The 23,977-nt window shown below is 36.8% G+C and overlaps 1 protein-coding gene across 49 annotated transcripts in view; it reads left to right on the forward strand.

Annotated features, from left to right (window-relative positions):
• The window catches only part of RIMS2 (regulating synaptic membrane exocytosis 2), a 467,470-nt gene that overhangs the window by 370,785 nt on the left and 72,708 nt on the right, over nucleotides 1–23,977 (forward strand). For 19 of the 49 annotated variants that reach the window (XM_032131090.1, XM_032131097.1, XM_032131106.1 and 16 more), the window contains one exon: nucleotides 16,436–16,608. The exons of 14 other annotated variants lie outside the window; for them this stretch is intronic. In XM_032131090.1, coding sequence (XP_031986981.1) covers nucleotides 16,436–16,608 — 173 coding nt within the window. Of the gene's footprint in view, nucleotides 1–16,435; nucleotides 16,609–17,593; nucleotides 17,831–23,977 lie in introns of those variants that run through there. 16 more of the 49 variants (XM_032130815.1, XM_032130832.1, XM_032130794.1 and 13 more) reach the window with 2 other exon arrangements.

Consider the following 23,977-nt stretch of genomic DNA (forward strand, 5'->3'; position numbering starts at 1 on the left):
TTTTGTAGAACTGGCTTTTGAAGTCACTTCCCAAAATGCCTCATCAAACCTCTCTGCACCTCTCTGCCTTGCTTCCTGCTTGATACTGCCACCATTACCTCTTCTGGCAAACAGATTGGTAGTGCTATATTTGGTGTGCAGCTCCTTCCCCTGGCCATTCCCACCAGTGCTCAGATTCAGGAATTCCTGCTGACAAACAGGATGAAGGATGTGAGAAATCCTGTCATTCTTCTCTCCTTGCCCCATGATTATAACATGCACAGTGGATCAGCTGAGGAGAGTTAAAAAGCTTTGTTGCTACTGAGAAAAAAAGAGAGAAGATACTTCTTGTATATGGAACCCTAGAAGTATTTGCATTCAGTGTAGAATCAAGAGAGAATTCCATTAACTCAGGGTATATTAACCACTACAGAGAAGTCTGATCACTGAAAGCATTGGATGTCAAACTAAAGGGAGCTGGATTTATGTAGAAATTGCAACAGTGAAACTATAGCTTTCTTTAGGAACAAAGATAAAACAGAGACTGACAACTCTCTGACACACATTTAAACCTCTAAGTATCTTGAGACTTGTTTTATTTGTTTTATTAGGAAAAAATAATGACCTACAAAAAGGCAGAGAAATCCAGTTACATAATATAGCAATTAGTAATAGTCAGTAATGTAGTAATTAGTAATATAATATGTTAGTGCAACAAGGAATAAAGTTGGGATAAAAGAGGTAAAAGAGCAGATAAAAACTGATTTTTTTGCTGAAGAAGCTCATTTAGCCAAATGTGGAAAAGAGTACATCAAATACAGAATAATACAGAACATCAAAGAGGATTTCCTAACTCCACCTTTAATGATTCATATTGATGATAAGACTGAAGCTTTCTGCATTGTCAGATGTATGTAAAACTGCAGTTCCTGATAATCAATAACCACAATTCAAGTTTTAGATACAAGCATAATTCTCTGTATTTGGTGTAGGAGAATAGTACTATAAGGCATACTAGCATGCGATTTTGTGATCTTCTAACCTGATAACAAGACCAAGACAAATTAAACTGTGGAAAAGAAGAGTCAAGCATGTGCTTAGTTTATTTGAGTAGTGTAGTAGATACAGCTGAAATGCTTTTGGAGCATGCAGACAGAACAGCTGCAGTTCTTCAGAATGAGACACTTTGATTCAGCAGTGAATCAAGTATGACCTTGTGGGCTTTCTGTGTGAGGGAACGTGAGATCTGGAGGTGGAAGAGGCTGAATTTGAATGCCTCAGAAGCAGATCTTAATTGTAAGATCTTGTAAAGTGCAGAAGTGCTGCCAAGAGCTGCCTTTCCCCTCTGAAACCTGCAGTAAATAGTTGTGCCATGGGTACAGTTACATGTGGTATCCTCTGACCTGTGCTGTTGATTGAAAGATTTCGTTTGTTGGTGTTTTGGGAATCCCTTTTTCTCCTCATTAAAAATCAAAGCAGAGCAGTACACAGAGCAGCAGAGTGCTAGCAGAAGCACTTGCCACCTTCCTTCTTGAAACCCATGTGGAGAGGGGAATTAAACAAACATCCAACTAAAGAGATGTTGAGAACTTTGATATTTTGCTGCCTATAAGCTGTATTTGATTTATGTTGGTTTTATATTGACAACTGTTTTAAAGTTCTCAGAGGATCATGATATGCCCAGTAATAACTTGATAATTTATAATAATTATGAATATTTGATCTATAATTGTTTCTTACAACTGATGTTGTTAAGAATGTAATTAGAAATATTGAAAATACTAAATACAAAATGGAGGCTAGTTAGATATCCATATGCCCTCAAAACAGTGCATAAATTGTTTTGTATATATTTCTTTTTAACATACCAGTTTAAATTTTAAAATTTTAAATATCTGGATAAAACTTGGAAAAACAAAATAATTAGAATGGAGCTCTGCTGGAGAATAATTAAAAAAGCAAAGACTAACAGAGATAAGACCACATACAAATATTCAGTGCAATAAATTTCTGTAGAATACCCATTCAGCTAAGGGCCTAACCAGTAGAATTTGATAGGCTTACAAATGGGAATAGCAGTGTGTAATTCCCTTCATCTCCCATTGCTCACCTCCACACCAGTAAGCTCTTATCTTTGGAAAATAAACCAAACACCAATTAGACCAATAAAGAACTTCCCAGCTGAGGAAACATTTTACTTATAGCCTGTTCCATGGCTTTTGTGCTTTCCTATGGACTAATGAGTATTGTACTTTGGGACAGAAACTTGGTAGCTCAACCAGTTGGTCTGGAATGACAGGTCCTGTCACTCCCAACAGCCTGTGAGTGCTCAGGTCACCTAATCAATCATTCTCACGTGTGTGTGATATGCAAGGAATTTTGCTGGTCAGTAGCAGAGACTCTCTCTGGTCCATAGTGCTGGTAGCATTTATATTTTCAATCAAGTATTTCATTGTATTTTTAATACAAAAAATTTTTGGAATAAATTGCTGAAATGGAAGTTCTGGTTCCTATAAGTACAGGATTTAAAGCTCAATTATAAGACTTAAAAATATAACTAAATGAAATAAATTCAGAATTCTATAATTGAACTCTATATATGTGATAATGTAGAAAATACCTCTTCTTTAATTTCTATTTTTATCAAACTGTATTTTGCAGATGTGTTAGAATTAATTTAATGACTTTGAATATAGATGTGGATTGCTGTGATTTCTAGTATTTTCTTCTTTAGTCAAAGATGTGTAAACTCTCAGAAAATATTTCTGTTGCTGTCATTTTTCTTTTTCATTAAATTCAAGCCCTCTTTTCACTTATTTTGGCTTTGATAATTTTCTTTTTTTTTTTTTTTTAATCCTGAGTATCCATGTCTCTATCAGAAATTTAGGGTATTTTTAAATGTAATTCTGTGGTTAACAAAAAAACTGCATTCACATATGATGATTGTGGCTGAAATTTAAATATCTGAAAGTAGACTGATACTGGCTGTCTTTACCTATCAACAGGTGCTTTCTGTTGTCACACATTTTCTTAGATTTTGTGTAAGCTTCTATATGTAATCATGTTCAGAAAGAAGAGGTTAAATACATTATAGAATGTTATTAAAGTACCTTATAATTTTACAATGAATCTCAAAGAGAAAAAATTACCCATAAAGTAAAAAAAATAAAACCATCAGCCTATTTTAGCTCTGAATTTTCATTCATTATAAGAGTCCACTAGGAAAAAAAAGGGGTTTTCAATAGCAGAGAATTGGATTTCCATTAAAACAACATAAATTCTAAGTACCATAGTCTTGTATTTTACAGCAATGAGTAAATATTCTTTTGCAAAAAGTAAGTATTTTCAAGAAAAAAAATTTTAGCAAGCACATATATATGAAATTTACAGCAAAACTTATATCAAAAGCTTTCTGTAAAAACCAGGTTCAATTGAGTATTGTAACCATTCCATTAATAATCAAATTTTAAACTCACGATGGTGATGTTTTGATCAACTTCCAGACAGAGCAATCACTGCAATTTATCTTAAATCCTTTTATCCTTTTTATAATAGAAAATATTTTCCTTTCAGAAGGCTTTGCATAGACAAGCAAATTGCTAAACTATTGGTCTTTTTGTTCAGAGTGGCTGTCTTTTCATAGTAAACTCAATTATTTCTTTTTACAGTTTTAATCTGAATTTAAGCTGAAAAGTTCCAAGATGTTATTGAACTAACTGGCAATTAATGTACAAAATACTGTGACTATGCTTGAATTAATTATTTAAGTTGTTCTGAAACTTGTGTTATGCTGATAATAAGTGAGAAAATCTGCAGAAAACAAGAAGAAAAATTAACTGGGAAATACGTACTAAATATCTGTGTGCCAAGGTGTGACATTCAAAAATAGAGAATGTATGAAGTTAATTGAATTACTGCAAAAATCAGAGAACTCTAAGAAGTGAGAATGATAATCTGTGATAACGTGTATCACACCACTTTGTGCTACTTAGTTCTGTGCCATGCAAACATGTACAAAAAAGCCATTATTCACATATCAAATACAGCAAGTCTAGAGCAGTGGCTCCGTGATGGAAACAGGTTTGCTAGATCAATTTGCTAGGTTAGTGACCTTGAAAAATCAAGGAAAGTGTGGCACATACTTAGAAAGGACAGACCTGAAATCTCAGTGCAGGGCTTGCACAGAGCCTGCTTAAATGTGTAGGATCCAAAATGAACCACAGAATCATAGAATGGCCTGGGTTGGAAGGGACCTTAAAGATCATCTGCTTCCTATTCCCCTGCTATGGGCAGGGATACCTTCCACTAGACCAGGCTGATCAAAGCCCCATCCAGCCGTGTCTTGAACACTTCCAGGGATGGGGCATCCACAATTTCTCTGGACAGCTTGTTCCAGTGTCTCACCACCCTCACAGTAAAGAATTTATTCCTAATATCTAAATCTGCTCTTTCAGTTTAAAGCCATTACCCCTCCTTTTATCACTACAGGCTCTTGTAGAAAAATCCTTCTCTGGCTCTTTTGTAGGCCCTTTTAGGTACTGAAGGCTTCTCTAAGGTCTCCCGGGAGCCTTCTCTTCTCTAGGCTGAAGAAGCAGGACCTTTGCTTCACAGGGGGTGGTTCAGAAGGGACAGAGCACTGTCAGATTTGGAGGCAGGAACACTGGCTGCCCCCCTCACCTCACACCCCTCCTGCCCTGCCCAGCTCTCCTGTGCTACAGCAGCTCCAGGAGGTGCTCCTGGGAGAGCCACTCCGTGTGCTTTAGCTGAGCACACCTTAGAGGGAGGATTTTCCCACAGTTTACTGTTACCATTCTTAACTGTGGCTATAACGATGAACCAGTGAAGTGGTTTTAGTGGTGTGGATGTTTTCTTATCATCTGGGAGTGCTCATCTTTATTAAATAGGTTTATTTTCTTTGATAGCAACCCCAAAATTATCAATGAAAATTTCACCAGCTTATCAACTTTTTTCCAAACAGTAGGTTTGAGGTTTTGAGGAATTTTTGCCAGCTGTCACACAGGAAAGAATGCCATGTATATCTATCAGGTTTTAGTGTGGGTTTTTGATTCTTTTTTTATTAAGTACCTTAACTACCTAAACTCTTACGGTTATTTTTCAGGAATACAACTTTGGCTTCAAGCATCTGTAATGCAAGTAGTTCATACGAAGGATTTAGGGAGATCTAGCACACAACCATTATTCTGAAAGAGGTCATTCTGCACAATGGAGCTAATCAAAGTAGGGTCAGGACCTTGGAGTCTCAGCATAGGGAGGTTTTTGTAAAGTCTCAATGCCTTCAGCAACACTTGTAGTGAGAATATTACTAAGACATGAAATTACCACTGTGTCCTTGCTAACCTGTGGGATTTCTGACTTGTTTCTGGGAAGTAAAGGCTTTGCATACAAGAACTAGTATTGTGTACTGCTAGGCAACAGAATATTTTCTTCAGTAATTTATCAGGAGGAGTATTATCCTCCTTCAGCCAATGGAAATCATTGTTTTACCAGAGATTTCACCGACAGTCTGGAGTCAGTGAATAATAGCAGGGAATAACACAATTTTGGCTGAGCTTCTGCTTGTTGTATCACAGTAAAATTTTTCTGATATATCTTTTTTCTTCAAACCATGGAAAATCTTTAAAGGATTTTTTATTAGTTGCATCATAAAGAGCATCTTCAGAGAACCAGGATGCATAATTCTGTTTCTGCTTTCTCTTGAGTGACATATGCCATAATGTAAAAAACAATTCTGGCGATTTGCATGGTTCTGCAGTTTAATCTGAAACAAATAGATAAGTAAAAATATCTGAACTTTACTTAGCATATGATTTTCTATTAAAAAATTCAAAACACTGTGACATAGTGTTCTGTAACTAAGAGACAATACTTTAAATTCACTTCTGGTTAACAGGCTGACTCTCAGTTTCAAGAATTGTAAAGAAGCAGATTGGATGATATCTAGGAGGCTGTTTAAAATATTTCCTTTCCCTCATCTAAGCTAGTTTTGAGTCACATAAATTTGGGAAATACTATGTTAATGCTATCCTAAGGAAACATTTGTAAAATGAAAATAACTTCAAGAACTGAAGTTATTCTAAGAATTCATAGACATTAAAGATCTTCAAAAATGTTAACAGAAGCTTTTGATCTCAGAATAGTTCCAATCTAGGTACCTGTCTTGTGAAATGAACTAAATTTCTCATGCAGTTTCAATTGATATTTTTTAGTTGTTTCTTTTCTGCAACAAAGATGTGGTAAAGATGAAATTGTAAATAATATTAATAGATGTTGCATGTTTTCAGTAAAAGTGAACTCAGATTGACCTTACAAGCAAGCAGAGGTAGATCACAGTATTTACAATGAGATATGGGACATATAAGTAATAATTCTTTTCTAATTACTCCCTCAAGGACAATGACTGAGAGAAAAAGACAGTTCAGTTTTTCTGATCTGTAGGAGCAGTTTGCTTGCTCAGGATCTCCCTGCAGCCTTTTTTTCGCTAGTTGCAATAAAACAAGAGTAAAGCTGCTGAGGAAATATGTTTTAGGGAAATTGTTTTCTAAGCAGTTTACCTTGTTTATGGATTGATAAGGAAATGGTGGTATCTATATCTTGCAGATTTGTTTCTCCGTTAGCTTGACATGAATCAGCAGAAAATTTTCAGGAGAGTTACCAGCTGAGCTTGTATTTTCTTATTGTGCAGAGATTTTCCAAGATGTATCCTAATAATCAGTGAAAACAAGAAATTAAGAAAAAAAGATTATGTGATGTCCCTTCAAATCATGCTTGATTTTGCAGGCTATCCTCTGATATCTATGGATTTAAGGACTTAAAAAGTGGAATCATAGATGTATAAAGATATATTTATATCCTGTTCTTGAACAATTGTGGCCTTAGGCACTTCTGCTTACAGGAATAAGCACTCACCAGTTGGCCATGTGTCAATCCAGCTGTTCTCTTCAGCATGAATTCCTTTGAAGGTGCTGTGTCCCAGGACAAATTTGGTGAAAGGCATATGAAATGTTACATAGTGAAGGTAGGATTAAGGGGAAAGTTCATGTCTCTGTTCTTAAGCCATCAGGTATGCTGAAATTCTTAACAGGCTTTTGGGTTAAAATAAAGTGTAATGAAACAGAAATTCTGTGATAAGAAAAGATGGTTGCCTTGTCATCTTTTTATTTTATTTGTGTTTGTTTTCATGAGACCCAAGGACTGAAAAGAATTATGGAAATGAAGTTTAAAATCCAGGTTAATGTATAAAAAAATTAATAATCTGCATATTATTTGATTTCCTAGCTGACATTTGCAAAGTAACATCTTAAAGAAGCCCAAATTAGGTAGAACAATCATAAACAAAAGAGGTTTTTTTAAAACAGAAATTCTGCCTTGTTACTCTCTTTAAAAAATGAGCTGTTGACTGGATGCCAGGTCTGTATGAAGTACAAGAGATTTTGAGTGCAGTGGTGGCAGAAATGGCATGTGAACCACTTGAGGAATGGAAACGAATACAGGAAGCATGCTTTGATTCAGTTTATCCAATGTGAGTAGGATGTACTAGCATTAAAAGACCAATAAGGAGCAGAAAAAACAGAATTATCACTCAAACTGGACCCATTGAGCAAGTGTAGGCTCACCAGACTGTCCTACAAACATCCTGAAGTTCACCAGGAAATAAAGTACTGGAGATACTGTTAAATGCAATTGCACAGTAAATTGTGAAGTCCCTGGATATCTGTGTTTTGCAACAGCCCTGACTTAAACAGCCCAGACTTTTTACAGTGAACAGTGTCCATGATGATGCATCTTAAGGAGTCTTCACAGGGTGCTGTGGATTGCTAAAGGATTTCTGGTGTCTATTTTAAATCAATTTTCTTCCTTCTGTGCAAGACAGAATAGAAGTTAATGTGTGGCAGTCAAAAAGATCCTGGGGAGTTTGAGAAGATGTACATTAGAGTTTATTACCCGCCATCACACAGCCAGACCGTGGACCCGTTTCTCTAAAGTGAAACTTGGTGACTGACTTTGCCCTATTTTAAAAAGTAGTTAAAATTCCGGTGGAGATCAGCAGTATGAAAGGAAATTTGGATAGTAAAAGTTTCAAAGAAATCTTTGGAAGAGTTTTGTTTTCCATTTTTTTTGCTTTCCTGAATTACTGTCACTTTGTAAAAGGGGGCTGATTGTTGGATATCCTTCTACCCTTAATTATCATTATGGGGTTCTTCTTTTGAAGCTCTTAGTTATTCACCTTCATATTATGTAGGTTCATATTTCTTCAAGATGTTGGCTTTCTTTCAAAAACCGTTGGGAATATCCTGTTTGCAGGAATGCATTCTGTGGTTCACTTATAACTTGTTACAAGGCATTGGCTCTTGTAACAAGATGAAGTCCATCCACAGGACACATGGAATTTTCTATTCCTTCCAGTTTATATAGTCAATTATAGCTGTTTCACCCTAGCCATGTGCTGTACCTGGGTCTCTCTTTTGCCTCAATTAATCTGTCAGAATCAACTTTCTTATTCCAGCTGTGAAAACTCCTCTTAAACATCTCAATTACCTTGCTAAATAATAGAGTAGTTACCTTCACTTTTAAAGATGATGTCTGGTTATCTAGTGGATAAGGCATACCACCAAAGGACTCTGTGGTGTAGCTGTGGTGTCCCAGAGTCCTGTTTCAATTATATTATGATTTGATGTAGAAGCTCTCTCTATGTGTAATGATTTTAAGGTAGCTTTTGATGAGATATTAGGAGACACCTGCTTGGCCAACATAAACCCTGTGGTTTCACTCCAATGTCTAACACATCTTGGATTGCCTCTTAAGAATTTTTTGTGGTGATGCTTATAATGATTCTTCTCTTGATTTTTTTGTATTTTACTTTATCTTAAACAACATTTTTTCATCCACTGTGTTTTTCGTATGAGAGATGGGATTTTAAACAATGTATTTGTGATTTTGAACGGTCTGGAATAATGTGGTAACTTTATATATTTCAGAAGAAAGTTTGCAGTGCTCTCTCCTTTCAAAATTTTTAAAATTTGGTCCTGATGTAAAGTAAGATTAAATAATAACGTTTAGTTCCCTAGACTAGATGAAACTTTGTGAATTAATTCTGCATCAATAACAGCTTGATTTCAGAATAGATATTAGTGCAGTTGAAATTAGAGGTTGCCTCGTTATTCCAAAAGTCGTATTGTATTAAAAAACCCGTCAGAGCAAAAAGCTACTTAGTGTTTGAAAATTACTGCAGGAACATATTTTTTGTAGGAAGACAAACTTGTTGTCAAGCTAGTTTTCAAGCTCACTTAAAGACACAAATACTTAAGAACTGCCTTACTGCTTCCTACTTTACCAAATATTTACAGGGTCTGTAAGTTCTCTTGAAGTAATGCCAGAATATTTTCTAGTGCCCTCCTGTATTTATATAATATTGTGCACTTTGGGAGTTCTTAAAAAAATTACACCATATGCCAACATATGTGAAGCCAATGATTTTTTGCCTTTTGATTTGCCTTGCCTCTGGACTACTTCCCTCTGGATTTCCAGTTGTCCTTAGGCACTGATACATTGGTGACTTCTGTATTACTTCTGCCCTTGGAGTTTTAACTTCAACTCCTGGATCACCCTGACCCATAGGATGACAGAGTAATTTGGGTTGGAGAGGACCTCAAGAGCTGTCTGGTCAAACCCCTAGCAGGAGTCCAAAGCCAGGTCAGCATGAGATTAATACAGGTTCCTCAGGGCTTTAGCTGGTCAGGTCTTGAAAACATTCAAGGATGAAAACTGCACAACTTCTCTGGGCAACTTGATCCATTACTTCACTGTACCTATGGTAAAAATGTGCCTACTTACACCAGTCAGAGCTGCTGTGAATTGCATTCTCCCCTGTATGATCTCATAAACTGCTGTTAGGTACTCCCATAGCCATCACTTCTCCAGGCAGAACAATCCCAGCTCCCCCAGCCATCTTGGTGGCCTTCCAATAAACTTAATTTAGTTTATTGAGGTCAGTGTTTCGCTTTGGGTCTCAAAACTGCTTACAGGGGAATAATCCCTTCTCTTGTTCTACTTGTGTTCAAGACAATATAACCAAAGCTGCCCTTCTTTCCTGCCAAGGCCCACTGCTGACTCACTTGATCTTCTTCATTGTTGTTTTCCTTCCCTAATTTAGCAGTAGGATGCTATTTGCAACATGGCTTAGTCCCATAGTGAAATCAGGTTTTAGGAGCTCCTTTGTAAGCCTGCATATGTGAGTGTTGGTTAATGAAATTGATAAATAGATGGCACCACACCACAAAGGGAAGGGATGTGAGAACTTTTGAAGTAAGTTTTTTTCACATGTTCAATAGAAATATGAATGTTCCTTTTTACTGATGTTTTAATTTGTGGTCTAAATTTATTGGAAAATTGGGTGGTTTAGAAGGTGGGTTTTGCAAATCAAGTTACAGTCAGTTCTTTTTATTCAAGGTAGAAGTGGATTGGAATGTTTTGAATATTGAGGAAAAAAATTATTGGATAAGGAATGGGAGTGAGGGATGAATGTACAGAGAACCACTGTACATCCAGCTAGATTTACTGGTCCAGTCACTGTGCTGCTCAGAAGTAACAACACCATGTCTAGCTCTCTCCTTTATGTTAGTGCAAGGCAAGAATGTCAGTAGAGGTGCACAGGGCCAGGCTCAGGAGATCAAAGGTGCTGAATACGAAGCAAGAACTGGCTAAAGGGAGAACAGTTGGAACAATGCCCATGTGACTCATCAGAAGCAAAATATAGGGTTAAAAAAGCAGGATCCAAGAATTAGAAATAAAAAGGAGGAAGATAGGATAGGATCCAGGACTACAAAGCAGAAGACACGATCAGCAGCCAAGAATGAGTCTAAGGTAGACTGGCTGAAGCTCCATATTGAGAAGATCAAGGCAACTGTGGATCTCATTGTATACCTAATACAAGAGCAGGGCAAGAATTAATCTCCTGAGGGACAGCTGTGTGCCATGTGATAGCTAAAGCAGAACTGGCAAAGGCAGACCTGTATCTCAATTGCCTTGATGGATCTTGACAGGAATGACAAACATAAACAGATTACTGAGCTGGCTAAGTATAAATTACATGAAAGGGCAGATTAATCATAGCCTTCATCTTGAGTTTCTGTGTATGCAAGCTGCAGATAAACATGTATTTTATGTACTCGTTTGTATGTGTTATTTTGTAAAACTGTCTGCATTTTTTGCTTTATATAAATCTAATGTTATTGTTGTAATTATTAGTAAGTATTTGGCTCTATTTTTAATGGCAGCCTTCATTAGGCAGCCATTAACAAAAGTTTTAGAAAGAATCAAACAATCCAGTAACATTCATTCAAAGGATATGTGGTAACTAAAATTTTCAATGCCTTTAGAATTGTGAATTCACACTGGAAGCTATAGAACATTTCAAATTGCTCTGGCTGCCTGAGAGCTTTTGTTAGTGAGTCAAAGAACTATTGAAATAGTCCAGAATGGTTCTTGAATCTTCTGGTAGTAGCACAATGGAAAATTGTCTGAAACATCTTCCCAACATTTTGATCACTAAAAACATTGACCAGATTTGTATGTCCCTATGTAAATGCTAGCAAATAAAACCTGATGAGTAGACTATAAAAAAAGAAAAGATAATAAAATAGAAAGACAGTTAGAAATCACTGACAATGTCAATTGCCTGGACAACTGCATGACTGTATAGTCCGAGATGGAAGACTGGTAACATTAGAGGAAAGCAACATGAAACACTTTAAAACTCCCTTTGAACTAGAAGTTCCAAACCAGTTTCGTTGTGGAAATAAGAGCATTAGTGTCAGACGAGTTCCAGCTCCATGTGGCCTGTCAGCCATTTGCTGGTAGTTCACAAAGAGGTCAAAACGTTTGCAGAGGTTGTTGTATTAGGAAGCAGAGCAGGTATTTGTTTTTCAGCTTTAGTAGTCATGAATTCATCACTAAAGGACGGTAATCTCTTGAAGTTAAAAGGCATAGGCACTATGCTGTCACCTGACTGTCCTTTTGTTAGGCTCTCCAGCTGATTATTCTCCTAACACAGGTAAAAATGCTTTTAGAAACTTTGGAATACTTATTTGATAGAATCTGTAATAATGAAGTTTTTCTCATTCTTCAACACTGAAAATTAGGACAAAACCATCTTACTATTAAAATTACAAAAGCAACTTTTAATCAATCCCTCTGCTTTCAGCAGACTTCCTATTTTTGAAACAGCTTGAAGAGGTTGGGTTGGCTGCTTAATGGGTCATAGTGTCCAGAATGTTGCCTTTATTATATGAGTCTTTATTGGGGTGGAAATGAAAATTTAACCATATTCCAACAAAAGAGGCCTGTATTTCAAGCGTGGGGAAAGCCAGGAGATAATTTTCCTACTGTTGTGGCTGGTATTTAAAAAAGAAAAGAAAAAAGAATCTGAAATAAACTTTTAAATTAACCTTCGTAGTGGGCAGGTGCATTTCACCATACCCTGGACCACCCGATTGTCCAACCCAGGGGAGGTATGAGGCTCATTACTGTCCCTGTAGCCATGTGTTCTGCTGAGGGATAGTGGAGCACACAGGGTAGTTGCTGAAGCCAATGATCCAAATCAGTGGCCATACTGATCCAGCCACAGTGGGCTGCAGTTCCTTGGCAAGGTGCATTCAGATGGTGCAAATCCTACAGCACAGTACCTAGGGACAGCACTGGAGAGGGATGGGAAATGGTATCTGTTTTTCAGATATAATAGAGGGATTGCACTTGGTTAAAAATTACTTTTTCAGTCCAATAGTTGATCTAGAATTGAAAGTGAATGACCTTTAGAAAATAAGAAAGTGAAATTTGGAGGAAGAAAGCAAGGAAGTATGTGAAGTATATGAAGATGTGATGCCTTGGGGCAACTTTAACCACACAAAAACTAAAAAAGTGATAGCACAAAACTGAAAAAATGGTTGCATTTTATGGTTGGAGTATATGACATGAAAGAACCGAATACTTTTTAACAAATCAATATTTGCACAATAGAAGTACCATTTTTCTCTGGAGGCAGTCAGCAAAGGAGCACTTCAAAAGCTGCCTTATATAGAACTGCAATTTAAGAAATAAATGTAAAACTAAAGTGCCAGCATGGCTTCTGTCAGACAAGCAGTATGGTTCCTTTGGTCTTTTGTGCTGGAGTTACGGAAACACTGACACGCAGTAAATACACTACTGTAAGCCATTTCCTAAACAAAATCAAGTCAGATATAAGGTTCAAAGTAGACCTCAGCAGCAGAATAAAGACTGATTAGGAGCAGTTAATGAGTGAGTATGAGGTATCTGAACTTCATCCAGCAAGAAAGACAATTTAATTTCATTTACTTGATGTTACCTTGCTAGACATCTAGCAGATGCTGAGATGGTAACTCAGACAAGGTCTTAATAAAACCTTTTAAAAATATTGTATATTAAGACATTCAGATTTAATGAAAGGATCAATTAACTTACCCAATTTTAATCTTAAAACATCCTGAAGCTGTAACAGTCAAATAATATTTCAGTGACATCTGGTCCAACAAAAAGCATTTGATGGGAAATACCTTTATGTACAACTGAGAAAAAAAGAGACAAGGTAATGATTTGATGATCTTTTTTCACATTATATTCCTAAAATTATTTACTTTTAAGTTGCTTTTCTTGCCAAAACAATTCTCAGTCTTCACAATACACCACTAGATTATTACTTGCATTGGCTAAAAACCGCCCCTAAACCAACACAATAAGGTTTTTTTATTTGTGGAAATGTCTGATTTGATATATACGGCACATTGCTATGCGGTAGTTTAAGAACTGACATTCTCTAGGTGTGGAAATGGAACAGAAAAAATCAAAACCACATGTTTTCGAAACTTTGTGTGCTGCAGAATGACTCTTCAGAATAACTTTTTGCAATGCTGATACTGTTTGCCACTTCATGTTTAATTCAGAAGGGCTCATTTCCATGGACTGCTGGGCAAGCTCAGTGTAGGATCTGCAGGCTGAGGGCTGTTATTCTATGAATCACCACACCTAATTATCTATGCCCTGATTGCAATATGGTTAACAATTCAATCAATGATTTCCATGTGACACTAGGGTCCATCTTTCTGCCCCGGAGCAGAGCCACATCAGCTCTGCCATGCCAGTGGTGTTCCTGGCCTGGGGGCAGCGCCGCTGGCAGCAGGACCTGTGTTCACACAGGCATCCAAGTCTTGACTTTCCCTTAGGTTGGTGGGAGCCAGTGGCAGTGTAGCCATGGCAGCACAGGGTTTGGCACAGCAGTGACATCTGCCTGGGGGCTCAGATGGTGCTGAAGGCCTGAGCATAGCTCTGCGTTGCATTTTCCATAGCTTGTGATGGTAGCCCAGTACACCAGTCTGTACTGTCCAGTCTTGGTAGCTTTAGGCTATATCAACAGAAACCACATTCATAACTTTTTCTTAAATGAGGAATTATCCTAGGGAAGGTTGGGGGGAATAGGGCTCAATATATACACATTTCTCTAAGGATAATTATTTTTTATTTCTCTAAAGGGCTAAGTAGTTGCTCTTTTGAATGGAGTTGCTGAAAAAGAACACTCCTTTTATTCTGGCATAATGTTCCATTATCTCTGATGATCAGGACAGTTTAATAATTGCTTTTACGTTCCCAAATGAGTTTATAAGTCATAATATGCACTGTCTTCTTCATCAAGAAAAAAAAACCATCAATGGCATCAGTAAAACCAGTCAGTAAATACTAAAACTTGTGAACATTATAATCATGGAGATACTCTCTGAGTTTATGGGTGGCTAAGTTCTCTTTAAAGGCTGGGAGGGACTTGAGTGGTTGTTGATGAACACAAATATGGTAAATTAGTACAGATCAGGAAGAATGATAAAGATTGCTGTACATTGTGCAACCATTTTTGTAAGTGTGTAGTTATGGCTGTGCTTGGTCATTCTCTGCAGCAGATGTACAGTCTAACTTTCATGAGCATTTTTTCTTGCCTTTATTTAATTTCCCTGTCTTAAAATGAGCAAAATAGCTTACTATTTCTAAGTGTAAAAGCAGTTTCTGAGGAAGAGCACTGAAATGTTATTCTGAAATCCTATTTAGATACTGCACAGTCTTTCAGAACATTTCCCAGTGTAACATTCTTGAAAGAGAATAGAAACAAACGATCTGTGTAGTTCATGAAAGACAGTTCTTCTAAAATAAAAAAGAGACAAATTTAATTGCTAAACCTGGATACCTTTCTCTTCTGCAGTACTACACAGGTCTGCCATTTCACACGAATTATTTTTTCCATGTGGCTGAGTACAGTGTTCCTACCCCCAAGAGTTCAACAAAGCACTGATGTGTTAGGTAGATTATTTTTTCCCATTGTTTTCTTTCAGTCCTGTCTGTGCTGCTCTTCATATCTTTTGTACTGTATTATTCTCAGACAATCACCTGGTGATCATTGACAATTCATCTTGCAGTACTATATTCCTGAAAAGATTACCAGTAGCAGCCCATCAGATTTCTGTATACACATAAATGCCTGTACATGAAGAGAAGGAAAAATACCTTTCTGCTATTTATTATATTTGTATACAGTGCCATGCAGAGTGCGTAGATTTAAGATTAATTTAGAGTTAATGTGTAACAAAAACAAATAGCCATCATATTTTGTTCAGATCTAAGCTGAATACTGCTGCATGATACTCTCTATGTTGTATGGGCTTACTGCTGATCACCAGTCACCTGCCAGTTCCATGTTTGATATGTACTGTTAACAAGCTCAAATACCTTTGTAGTCTTTTAGTTTCTAAGGCACGTGTACAGTTTCCCTACAAATTACCTCTAGTCCAGTCCAATTCTTTCAGACTTTCCAGCCCAGCAGTTCAGCAAGATGCGGGTTTGTTTGCACAGCTGCATCATTGCGTTGTCTTTTGGTTTGATAATCTCGTCTGTCTATTTACTTGGGGGAAAAAAAATAACATTTGTCAGTTAGAAGTTCTTGTAAACAGACTAGGCCCCAAAAGAGACATGTACTTTACAGATAGCATGCAGCACATTCTGTCTCCTGTTTAATCTTTCATGAGCTCAGTAATCACAGGCAAGTCACTAATCTCTATGCTTTCCTTTCTGCACTGGTGAAACAGTTGTGGTAAGAATATTCTGTGAGGGTTTAGATGTCTTTTCTAAGATTTGTGAAACTTTTTTACATGCTGGAAATTTTGTACAAGTTGAAACTGAGGAGCTAACTTGACTGACATAGCAAAGCAGAGTAAAATTAGTAGAAATTAGACATAACTTCTGTTCTGTATCAGTGAAAAACTTTATTATAAAAGTTCAGGCAGTGTGGTGACAAAGGCAGTTTAGATAGCACCAGGGACCAGGTCCGTAGCTGATGCACGGTAGCGTGTCACGACAACACCGTGTCTTTGTCCCTTTCCTCTTGCAGTATCGGTCAGGGCGGGATCCTCACCGAGGCTCAGACAATGTTTCCAATAAGTCTTCGGACAGCGATGTCAGCGATGTCTCGGCCGTGTCACGGACGAGCAGCGCTTCCCGGTTCAGCAGCACAAGCTACATGTCCGTCCAGTCAGAGCGTCCAAGGGGAAACATGAAAATAAGGTGAGCATGATGAGCTAGAGTGCCAGCTATAGCTGTCTCATTTTTGTAATGGAACACTTATTGATACTTGTATTTGACATTAGCATTTTGCCTAGAATGACATTTGCAGGGATTTTGCAAAATACTGGCTTAAATGTCTTTTTCATCTCATGTGTTTTCAAGTCTTCATGGTATTTGTTTTTAGTCGAGTTTTGTTGTCTAGGATTATCTAACATACACTAAAATAACAAACATATGCTGTCAGCAAGCATTAGACACACTTTCTGAAAACCATTTTGTAAAATATACTTAATATGGTTGAAAAGACAGTTTAACTTGAAAATTTTTGCCAGCAGAGGCATATTATTTTCCTTTTAAATAGAATGCTGAACTTTTATAGATGTATTATTTAATACTTACACAGACCAACTCAATTTATTAATACACTAGTCCAATTTAACTGTAGGTATACAATCACTGAACTGCTCTTCAATAAGATGTACATTATGTATCTGTGACCAAAACACAGCCTTTTCTTTGCCTACACTCTGTGTGCTCTCAGAGGAGCTTTGGCTTTCATTTGGTGCACAAATGAAAGATAATTTTTCTGGAAGGTGTAACCTGCCCCCGTCACCTATATTAATTCTCAGAAAATTGTCCTCTTGAAAGATAGCATTTGCAAAAATTGTTTAAGTATCTGCTTATATGAGCATTGTTAGGACCACATTGTGTCTGTCATACAGTTCTTTCTAAATGTGAGGTATTGCCATGCAAGTTTTATTTGAAGAGGGACTTACAGACTGTCCTCATAATATGTTCCAAGGCTCTCTAGTGTAGGCTGGACCCCTAGCCAGCATGACTTACCTTATGTTTGCTTTTATCCTTTAGTTTTTATTTAATTTCTTTTGCATTTCCTTTCTTCATGCATGCTCTTCTCCATGATCTTCACTTTAATTTATTTTCTTTTTTCTTTTTGCATGCCTTTTTCAATTTCTGTTGACTTCAGAAGGACAAGGGATATAGAGGGGAAAAAAGAGGGAGGGCTGGAAGGGGATGAACAAGATGAAGTATTTCCTGAGGAGGAAGAAAAAGAGGAGGAGGAAAAAGCAAAAGAGCAAGAAATTAATGAAAAAGGGGAAGGGCAAGAGGCGACAGAGAACTGTGATAAGGAGGAGATCAAAGAATCAGGACATGATGAAAAAGCTCAAGAAGACCAAGCTGAGGAAGGGAAAGAGGATGACAGGTAAAATAAACTTCTGTTTATATAGATCTGTTCTTTCTCCTGTACCAGTGCCTGTCTTCCCTTTTTGTTCCCTTTGCTTGCTTATTGCCTGTGCTCCCTGCAGCTCTTTTTTTGTTTGTTTTTGCTCTCAGTCATCATGCTTTCATATTTAATCAAGTTTCATTCTCAGCTTCAATGAACTTGTTCTGCATACCAAATGAGGCAGCACACCAACTTGGCTCATTAATATGCATACAGCTGCAGCATATTATTTTTTTAAATTGGTTTAGACTGAAGTTTGGGTTTGACTATAATAAACAGTAGAAATTGTAAGCTTTTTTATTATATTCCCTACTTGAATTAGTATTTCATGGAAAAATGTTTTGAGTGAAAACTCAGCAGTATCAAAATTATCTTTTCTTTTATTTACGGCCATACCAAAGAAGAAAATTTAGATTTTTTTTTCAGTCCTCTTTGTGGTGCATACTGATTGACAATCAGTGTGGATAAGAAGAGTCTTCCTTTTTCTTTTTTTGTTCCATGTTAATAACTGTCAAGGATTGCTGTATTGTGGAGGAGTCATGCACTTCAGCTGCTGTGTTGTATCCAGAAACATTGTAGCACAACTGACTCTGGTTTTATCAGATAATATTCTAGAATCATGCATTTTGCCACAAATCCTTACAACAATGTAAAGGTCTGACATTTTGTATTGCAAAACCCATGTATGTTGCATTGAAAGAAATAGAATATTCCTTCTTTCTTCATTAAAAAAAATGAATTTCAGATTTGATGAATATTCTTGCCATTCTCAAGTCACACAAGAATGGCAGAAAATCTCAGAAAAATACATTTTCTTTTAGCCTGCCAATTCTGCACTACCTCTAAATAACTTCTGCCTGTAAAATTGTGCTCATATACGTTAGAGCAAGCACACAGAAATCTATGGAAATCCATTTTCTTTCCTTGCTGCAAACTTACACATGTACAAGCCTGTATATCCTCACACAAACAACATACTCAAAACAAGGGAATACAAAGAGAGAATCAAAATGTCTACTGTATAGTCTTGGGTGGTACGGACTATTTTAGCCATACCACTGCCTTTCTATGTTGTGCCATCATTCCTTCACTCATGTTCGTGCATTTTAGAGTTTAGCAAAAACAGTCAATTAGTAGCAGCTGTCTTTAGGAGTGCCTTGGCAGATGTGTTTCAGGGATTGCTGTATGGTAGTGTGCGAAAGGATTATTTAAAGACCTTTTTCTCTTCCATTTCCCACTAATTTCCCAGTCTAATGGATCTGGAAGTCCTGCCTTTCAAAAGCATGACTCTGTTCCTGGTTTCTAGACTTCACTCAGGCTGCTCTTTAGCAAATATGTTGTCCCCATAGAAAGTAAAATCCTCTTTGAGATACAACTCCTTGTTTCCTCTGCCAGCTTGTTCTTCTGGTTGCTAGCTGCTCTCTGCCTTCAGGAAGAAGTGACACAAGTCAGGAGTTTCTACTCGATAAAGAAACAAGATGTTATTAAGTGACTGCTGTGCAGTGACTTCAGTTTGTGTTAGATTTTGGCTCCCTTCATGGAAATCAGTCTCTAATATTAATTTGCCCACTTTGCACAGTTTGACCACTTTTAGTATGCAAGTTGTGAATACACAGAAAAGTTTATATTCACCTTCCTTTCCCATGGTAGAGTCAGTGCTCATTTTTTAGTATTGTCTAAACATTTTTATAGGGTAAGAACCAAACAGAAAAGCCAGATTGATTCCTGGATAGGGGCAGGTATAGGTATCGGAACACATTTATATACACACATAGTTGTGTATCATTAACATATTGAAATATTATGACCTGTGTATTCAGTGGACAACCCCGAAGGCAGGATCAATTGCCAGCACTTTTGCAAACCCAGTGCCTTCTGCTCGTTTCTCGGGCAATTTATAAAATAATTTATTCTTGGCAATTTATAAGATAAGGTAATGCCTTCAGCTTCCAAAAAAGAATGTGTTCAGACACACCACAAATATTAAAAGCAACCAAACATATCAATTAAACATATCAATAGGTATTTAAGAGCAGAACAAAGGTGGCCAACTCTTCCTTGATAGAATAGTAGTAAACTATCATCTAGTTCTTGAGATCTTGGGTGTCAAGAAAAGCTATATTGCAGATGGGAATTTTCAACATGTATTTTTACTTCAGAGGTGCATCTTTGGTTGGAGAGCAGTCACCTTTCCTCTGTGCACACTGGAATGCAGGGGCTGCTCACAATCACTCCATCATCAAAAATTACCTTGTTAAGGGTACCTCATACCTCTTGATGTTACTGTGTTTATATACTTTCTGAGAAACGGTAATAGTCCCACTAAGGTCTTCAATCTGCTGAGATCATGGGTGGGTTGAAATGACTGTGGACCCAGACATCCATCTCTAATGCATCCTATGCCTATTTTAAAGTACCTTGGCACAATAAAAGGCATTAGCTTTTGGAGCACTGGAGCACATTAAATCAATTAATCTTTCTTGGCAGAAATAGTTGCAGCATCAGATTTTGCCTTCATTAAACCTTGTAAAACTAAACTTTGGCATATGCTTGACCTATAGGGAAATCATAATTGTGTTTTTTCTTGGCAGTACATGTTAGCAAACAAAGGGTGGCTCCAGCTCTGCTGTTAAGTATTCATTATGTACAGTTCACTTACATTATTTCTTACTCCATCTCCCTGATAATCTCAGGGCCAAAAATAAAGCCTTTTTAGATTTAATCTTTGATAATTAATACTTTTTTATTGAGGGTACTCTGTTTAAGACTGTTCTAAATTTTACCCTTTCTTAACATTTTTCTAAGTATCAATCCTAAGCATTAATTCTGATAGTCACAATGGTTTTGTTTTACCGTATGAATACACAGAAAATGTAATCACAGAGCAGGATTTCACTATTGGAATACAGTAGAAAAAGACAACCTCTGTTCCAAGCACATGGAGTCTAAATCATGAAATAACATATGAGTCCAGAGAGGGAAGCACAGGACAAAGAGATGTTCCACATGATGGGAGATAGGTATACAACACTGTTTTGGGGACATCTTGACAACAGAGAATAAATGCTAAGAAGAGATTTGAGGAAAGAAAATAAGATATCTTTTTGAATGTTTCTGGAGAGCTCTTTTCAAGCATTCAAGACAATGGAGACAAAACAGGAGGTGCTTGCTAAAAATATATCAAGTGGATGAAGGGCATGTTTGATGATCAGGAGAAGTTATCTTTCAGTCTTGAATGAGAGAAGATAAATATGGTAAGGAACAAGTGCTAAAATACTAAGAAATTAGGATGAATTATGTACAACTGTGTAAAAGACAGTGTAACTTTTTATTGCTGTGTGGAGGGAGATGAAACAGCCAAATAGAAAGGCTACAAAACTTACCTTTCCTCTAGTATCCTGGAAGGGGTTGTTGCGTAAACTGCCAGGGCTGGAGAAAAGCACTGCAGTATCTGTCATTTGAAATCGTGAGAGAGTGGACAAAGCAGTTATCTGTGTGGGTGGACAGAGAGGGCAGAGATGTGAAATAAAAGCATGTGCAAGTCACAAAGTTTCGCTGTGTATTTGGAAGGAATCAGTGACGTCCCATCTGAAGAAAGGAAGTGAATTCTAAAAGACAGTAGAAGGAATAGAGCTGATTAAGTAGGAAGATGACACAACCAAGAAAGGAAAGTTTGTAGTGGAAAAATTCAGCTGGGATGTAATTTTGCAGAGCACTTCAAAATTCAAGAAACAGAGTGCAACATACAGCTTTAAGTAATGTATTTCTTCAGATACAAAACCTTTTCTCTTCCTAAAGGTTCTTCATGCTTTTTGTGCCCCTTCCTTTGTTAGGTATAAAGATTCATTTCAAATTCACTTTCTAGTTCTAGTTCATTCAGTAAAAAGTCTTTAGAGAATTTAATTTGTAGGTTTTAGAACTGATTGCTGATGAGTATTTGTTCCTTATTTTTTCATTAAATTGTAATTTTAGTATTTCAGGTTTTATGAGCCTTCCACTGTGACTGCAGCTATTAACAGTTAAATGCAGTATTTTTCTGGAAGAAAAAGCATGCCAGTGCAGTCTTTGCAAGCTCCTTTACAGTGGTGGAAGCCAGTAAAGTTTTTGAAAATGTTTATTCTGGTAAAAATATAAAAAATGGTACAAAAGATAATGAACACCAAGAATCCATTTTCAATGTGTATGTACTGTTTGGTCTCTTAAAGCTATTTCAAAAGTATTACAACGATTGCTTCAACTGCATTACTGGATGAAAGAAGTTAATTGTATCTAACCTTTATAGTCAAACAGGCCATATGTTTGGAAGAGAAAACAGGGCCTGAGACTCTTTCCCCAGTGCATGATCAGTCTTTTAGCAAAATTGCAGTACAGGCAGTCTGTGCTTCCAGTAGCAATAGATAGATAGATAGATAGATAGATAGATAAGGTTCACCCAGTGCCATTTCTGCCATGGAAGGAGAGAGAGCTTGGGTCCAGTTACGTCAATGTTCATGTAGTTTTTCAGGGAAAGCATGCCAGCAGGCAGTTTCCTGCAGCTCTCAACAGAAGATGTTGGTCTAACAATTTTTTCAACATGACAACAAAGTGATATTGCCACTCCTGGGATGAGAATGGCAGGTTGCAGTACAATGTTCCCCAGCATTTTTCAGCTGCAAAACATTGCATTTTCCAGTCAATTGGGGCAGGTGTGATGCACTGGGTCCTTGAACAAGAAGCAGCAATTTTATTTTGTGTCTCTCTAACATAACTTTTCTGCACACTTATGACTAGATAAGCACAGTTGCTTCTGTATTGCCAGTCTGTGTCTTTAAAATCAGAGGACCTAAAATAAAGGTTTTTTCAGTAAGATTTTGTTAGTATTACTGAGATGGGTAGAGTTAGAGGTTTATGACAAGCTCTTGCCTCTTTGAAGCACAGATTCAAAGCCACTACTTTTTTATGTAAGATTTTTAACTTCAGTTTTCTACAGTAAGGCAAATATTCAAAACCTATAAATTCATAGAGCTACTGGGTCTCTACCAGCACACATGGACAATAATTGGGCCATTTAGTTTTTCAAATTTTCATAGATGACATGCAGAAGAAAATTATCTGTAGCTTCTGGAAAAATATTATGGAAAAATATGCAAAATATCAATGGTTCCAAAAGGAATTATATGAACAAATACATTTGTTGTGAAATCTGTACTGTGAAGAGAATACAAGTAATTTAAGAAATCTAGTAAAGGTACCTGTTTCTAAATTATTTGTCACCATCTACAAAACCCTTGGAGACCTGTTTTTTCCTGTTACTTTGGAGTAAATACAAAAGATATATAGGCTCCTTTACAGTTAGTAAATTCATTTTGATGCACTGGGATATAATAAATTAATGAATCTGGAAGTATACGTTATTAACAGGTGAACAGTAAAAATACTGCGTTTGAAACCATCTGCAGCTTTGACATACGTTGCCTAGCAGGGAACTCAGACATTTTTTCTTTGGCTGCAATGCAATAACAGCTTCCCTCTCCATGGAATGCAGCCTGCAGCTTTAACCTCTGTTGAGCCAGCTCTGACCTGTGATCCATAAAGCACCGATGCACTCCTATTACTAAAGTTTATTTTAAAACTGTGCATCAGTAGTTTAAACAAAACAAAACAAAACAAACCCACAAGAGATGCAGGGAGAAAGCCCTGTAGACATGTAGGGAAGCAGAGATGAAGGAAAAAATTAAAGTGACAGTTTGAAGCAAATGTAAATATTGAAATTAGTTTTTGGACTTTGAAGTGTTTTACAAAAAGATTTACTTTCTGAAAATATTTAAAACTATATTGAATCATAAGATTTTCAAAAGACAGACTTTTTAATCTTTATTTGTACAGGATTGAGCACGACAGATCTGTTGACAAGAATAGCAACATCAAAAACTAGAAGTGAGGTAGAAACTTATAAAAGCAAGGGATTGAATAGTGAAGCTTGTAAGGCTTTTCTTTCTTGGACATTATGATTTGACAGATATGGCTCTGTCTTAGTGATGTATGTTCTCACTCTTTTTGCCTCTTCTATTATTTTAATAGAAGAGTGACAAGATTCTGTAAAATTAATATATATTCCCAAAAATGTAAATTATTAAAAATAATTAA

The sequence above is a fragment of the Corvus moneduloides genome, chromosome 1, assembly GCF_009650955.1.
Source record: "Corvus moneduloides isolate bCorMon1 chromosome 1, bCorMon1.pri, whole genome shotgun sequence".
NCBI classification, from domain to species: Eukaryota; Metazoa; Chordata; class Aves; order Passeriformes; family Corvidae; genus Corvus; species Corvus moneduloides.